This window comes from Jatropha curcas, chromosome 7, assembly GCF_041381405.1.
Source record: "Jatropha curcas cultivar XTBG-Jc1 chromosome 7, XTBG_Jcur_1.0, whole genome shotgun sequence".
NCBI lineage: Eukaryota > Viridiplantae > Streptophyta > Magnoliopsida > Malpighiales > Euphorbiaceae > Jatropha > Jatropha curcas.
The window spans coordinates 11,838,279-11,843,296 of NC_143157.1; the positions used below are offsets into that span (position 1 = coordinate 11,838,279).

General features: G+C 32.4%; 1 protein-coding gene across 3 annotated transcripts; it reads right to left on the bottom strand.

Moving 5' to 3' along the window:
- Positions 1-87: 87 nt before the first annotated feature.
- On the bottom strand, positions 88-4,115 carry LOC119370673 (uncharacterized). Of its 3 annotated transcripts, none has more exons than XM_089724079.1 (3): positions 3,971-4,115; positions 3,067-3,382; positions 88-785 (listed from the first exon to the last, which is right to left on the bottom strand). In XM_089724079.1, the coding sequence occupies exon 3, from the start codon at positions 505-507 to the stop codon at positions 103-105; it is 405 nt and encodes a 134-aa protein (XP_089580205.1). In that variant the 5' UTR covers positions 508-785; positions 3,067-3,382; positions 3,971-4,115; the 3' UTR covers positions 88-102. The 3 variants fall into 3 exon arrangements, with proteins under 3 accessions (XP_089580205.1, XP_089580206.1, XP_089580204.1); XM_089724080.1 differs by having other exon boundaries at positions 88-576; positions 3,960-4,115; XM_089724078.1 differs by having other exon boundaries at positions 3,960-4,115.
- Between the last annotated feature and the right edge of the window lie 903 nt (positions 4,116-5,018).

Genomic DNA, 5,018 nt, shown 5'->3' on the forward strand with positions numbered 1-5,018 from the left:
TAAAGTAACAAAACGAAGAAGAAAAAGCGAAAATAAAAATTATGAACCAGTAGTAACCAAACAATGCAATCTAAAGAAAAGCAAACTAAAGGGTACTTGCATTCAGAATAAGATAAACTTACCAGGAATAGGATAAGGACTAGTGGCCAGGGTTTTAACATAATCTTCGTTATCAGACCCAAAAAGATCTCTATCTTCTTGTTCATCATTATAATCCCTATAATTGCTATTATTAGAGTACTTATTATTTTCAGGTTCTTCACCATTCTCTTCCTCTTCTTCCCCTCCGCTGCTACCGCTTCCACTACCACCGGTGCTGCTTTCTCCACCATCATCACTGCTCTTGGATGAAGAAGAAGCCGCCGAAGAGGACGATGAACTGGAAGACGATGATGAAGAAGAGGAAGAGGGGGATGATCGATGGGTCCCATTGTTCTCTCTGTCTTCTCCTCGATCGTCGTCGTAGTCTTCCCCAAATAAATCAACTTCCTGCTCGGCAAAATCCATTTTTGGATTCTTTGCTTGCGTCTCTGTATGAATGAGTACTAGCTCTAGAGATGGCAGCAAGACGGGTACCTGCTAGAAATAAACTACCCGAACCGCTTGTTAATTTAAGTACCCGACCCCGTCCCAAATCCGTTAAGGAATAAACCAACAATACCCGAATCCGTCCCAAATCCGTTTAGAGTTACCCGCATACTACCCGAAACAATTTAAATACCCGTTTAATCAAAAATTCATTCAATCCGTGAAACCCGAACTCGCTTATAACCTGAATCCGAACCCTATAATGGAACAAAAAATGCATTAAAATTCAACCTGTAATATTCTAAAACAACAGCACTAGTAATATTAAAAAAGAACAAAAGAATTAAAATTCAACCTAAATAAATAATGCATACAATCAAACTAATAACTCAATTAAATAATTTGACAATCAAAAAATCTATTAAAATTCAATAACAATAACAACAATAACAAACTAAAAATCAATTAAAACATAATAAACTATAATAAATTATCATAGAATAAGAAGGTGTCAACATATTGGTATCATTTTTGCTACTATCTTTAATCTTTGCAATCTATACTCTCAAATGTTGACACTATATCCTAAAAAATAAAATCTAAGTTTAGATACAATATATTTAAAATATATAACATTATCAAATAGAAAAGGAAAACCAACAACAATTTAAATCAAAAAGAAATAATCTCATTCTCATTGTCTAAAGTAATTCAGTTTAGACAAAATAAAGAATAAATAGTGGAATTATTATACATGAAAAGTATGACTAACAGAAAAGGCAAATAAATTATTATATAGCACAATTTTTCCTAATTTAAAAAAATAAGAAATAAAAACAACAGTTTACACTAGCAAATTAAACTAGCTACAGCCAAGTTAAGAGACAATAAAAAAGAAAAAAAAAAAAAAACAATCATCAAGATTGTATGTTCCTTAGATTTAATCAAGTCTAGTTCAATACAGAGAATAAACAGGTCAAAACTTAAAAGCAAGAACCAGAAGATTTCTTTGACCATCTCAGCTTCCCTACACAATATTTATCATTATTATCACACTTTGCATTAACAAACTGAACATGTCAGATTTCAATCCTATAGCCATGAATTGGCTCATATGAACCATCCTGTTGCCTTTTAATATATATATTTTCAAGAAATTAATTGGCTTAAACATGCACAAAACCCACAAATAAAAACAATAAACATATATTCAGTAATTCCTCCTCTTTGTCTATGTATATGTATTTATATAAAAAAGAAAAAAAAGAAGAAGCGACGAAGGAGAACAAAAAAATAAATGGAAAACGAAATTTTAAAAAAAAAAAAAAAAGATTGGAAATGGAGGAACCTGGCACTGGTACTACCGTTGAAAAGCAGGACTAGGTTTGGCAGCAGGGCAGGAACCCGCCAAAAATAAACTTCCAACTCCAAATCCGTTAAGAAATAAACTAATAATATCCAGACCCATCCCAAATCCGTTTAGAATTACCCACATACTACCCGAACCCGTTTAATCACAAGTTTATTCAATCCAGAAAACCCAAGCCCACATGGAACCCGAATCCGAACCCCAAGTGCAATAAAAAAATATAAAAAATGCATTAAAATTCAACTTCAAAATAATAAAACAACGTACATGTAATAATCTAAAACAACGGTACATAGTAATGTTAAAATAGAACAAAAGAATCGAACTTCAACCTAAATAATTAATTCAAACCAATATCTCAATTAAACAATCAAACATCTATTAAAATTCAATTAGAATAATAGCAATAGCAAACTAAAAATCAATTAAAATATAATATAATAATCCTAAACTATAACAAATTATCATAGAATGAGAAATTTTACAATAAAAACACAAGAAATTTTACATAAACATAATTCTTGAACTCTACTTTTTCAAGAACCAAGATTGCAAAGATTAACAACCAACATCATCTTCTTCCGCACAATAAACATACATTCGACTCTGTGCAAGAACAAGAATCTGAAAAATAAATAAGAACAAGAACTCCACTATCCAAGTCAGAAAAAATTTCAGCCCTATATAAAATCACATAATACTAATCCCATATATATATATATATATATATATATAACTTTAGCAGCAAAAAACCAAACTTTATTAACAAACCATTCTCAGTATATGAGAATTATATGCAAATAATCTCATTCTCAGTATCTATACACAATAATCATTATTAACAAATCAAACTTTGAATTAACAAACCAAAGATGTCAGATTTCACTCATATAGCAACGAATTGGGTTATATTCACCATCCTTTTGCCTTTTAATATATATGTTTTCAACAAATAAAACATGCACAAAATCCACAAACGAACAAATAAAACAACAAACATATATTTCTCGGCTGAACCCACAAATTAATTCAACAATTCCTCCTCTTTGTCTGTTTATATGTATTTAAATATAAAAAAAAAAAAAGGAAAAAGGACGAAGTGAAGCAAAGCAAAAAAAAAAAAAAAAAAAAAAAAACTGAGGACAAAATAAAAATAATCAAGAACGAACCTGGCTCTTGTACGCTTGAAGAGCACGACTGCTGCGGAGGCGACGGTCAAGAACGAAAGCGACGGGAGGTATAAAGAAAGACTGTGGCTGTAGAAGGAGAGAACAAGAGCGGCGCAGGTAGCGGGTGGGAGAGGAGAAACGCAGACTTTGAGTTGAGAGATTTGAGAGATCTTTGCTTGTATTGTTAAAATGCAACCCTAAGCTAAAACGACGTAGTTTATTTGTGGGTTCATTTAAACCTCCTACATACAAGGACTAACAATCATCATCATCTTCTTCCAGACAAGAAAACATTTGAATCCACAATTGCAAGAATCTGCAAAATAAATAAAAACTTTGATATTATAATAATTTGATTAACAATCAACACAATCAAATTAACTAGCTAAAGCCTAAAGCCGAGTTCAGAGACAATAACAAAGAAAAAAAATATCATCAAGATAACACAAATTGTAAAATAACACATGTTCCTTAGATTTAATTACTTCTAGTTTAATACTGAGAATAAGCAAGTTCAAAATGCCTAATCACATTCCAAGATTTAGATTTACAATCTGGGGAGAAAGAAAGTGAAGATAAATTCAACAATAAAGCTCCTCTTTCATCTAGGATATAATATAAGAATTTCATCTAAAAAGTAAATCATTTTAGATGGAAAATAACAAATAAAACTAGCACAAAATCCACAAATTAAAAAAATAAAACAATAAACATATATTTCTCTGCTGAAACCACAGATTAATTCAATAATATATTCAACAATTCCGCCTCTTTGTGTGTTTATATGTATTTATATATATATAAAAAAAAAAAAGAAAATGGACGAAGGAGAACGAAAATAAATAAATGGAGAACGAAATAAAAAAAAAAATCAAAAATGAAGATGGGTTAACCTAGCCGGTACCAAGGTTGAAGCTGCGGAGGCGATGGCCACGCAAGGAAGCGACGGGAAAGTATAGAACAATATGACTGTGAAGTAGAAGGAGAGAAGGAGCGGCGTTTTTGAGAATGTCAGATGTTGAGTTGATAGTTTCTTTTTGTTTTGTTTGTACAACCCTAAGTTAAAACGACGTGGTTCTGTTTGTGGATGCATTTAAACCTCCCACATCAAAATTACGATGTTGATGGTAAAACTAGTCATGGCCATATTACGGTTCCGGAAACCGGAACCGTCGGTTCGAACCGGCCTGGAACCGTAACTGGAACCGGGACGAACCGAAACCAGAACCGAAAAAATTCGGTTCGGTTCCGGTTCCAGCAAATGAGGAACCAGAACCGGCGGTTCCAGTGAACCGGTCGGAACCGGACTGGAACCGCCGGTTCTCCGTCTGGTTCGAACCGCCGGTTCGAACCGGCGGTTGTAGCCGTTGTAACTGTCAGATTTGTGCAGTTTTTTTTTTAATTTGTTGTGAAATGTCTTAATTACCCCTCCCAACAGCCATAAACGGCTATATAACGGCTAGTTTTAAGGGTATTTTTGGAAAAATGAATTTTTGGATTTATTATAATTACCTCATTTTATTTACAAATTCATTAAAAAAAATCTCAACTCTCTCTACTTACTCTCTCTACAATATACTACACTCTCTACTTACTCTCTCTACAATATACTACACTCTACTCTATATTATTCATTTATTCTTCTCTACTCTACAATCTCTCTTATTAAGTAATTATTCTCTCTAATTTTTTTTATTCAATTTTCCAAATTATATTTTATTATCATATAATGGCAAGTGGAGAAAATTCAAATTCGGGTAAGGGCAAGGGAAAAATTGGAGAATCATCTATCCCTACAAACGACATCTATGATATGATTCCCGACCAATTTAATTTTGAAGGTTTTCCAAATGAAAATTTGGATATTCCAACTCAAGAATCCGAATTTAATGAGCAATTTCAAGAAGATGAAGAGCAAGAGCAAGAGCAACGAGCAAAAATTGTTACAAGAG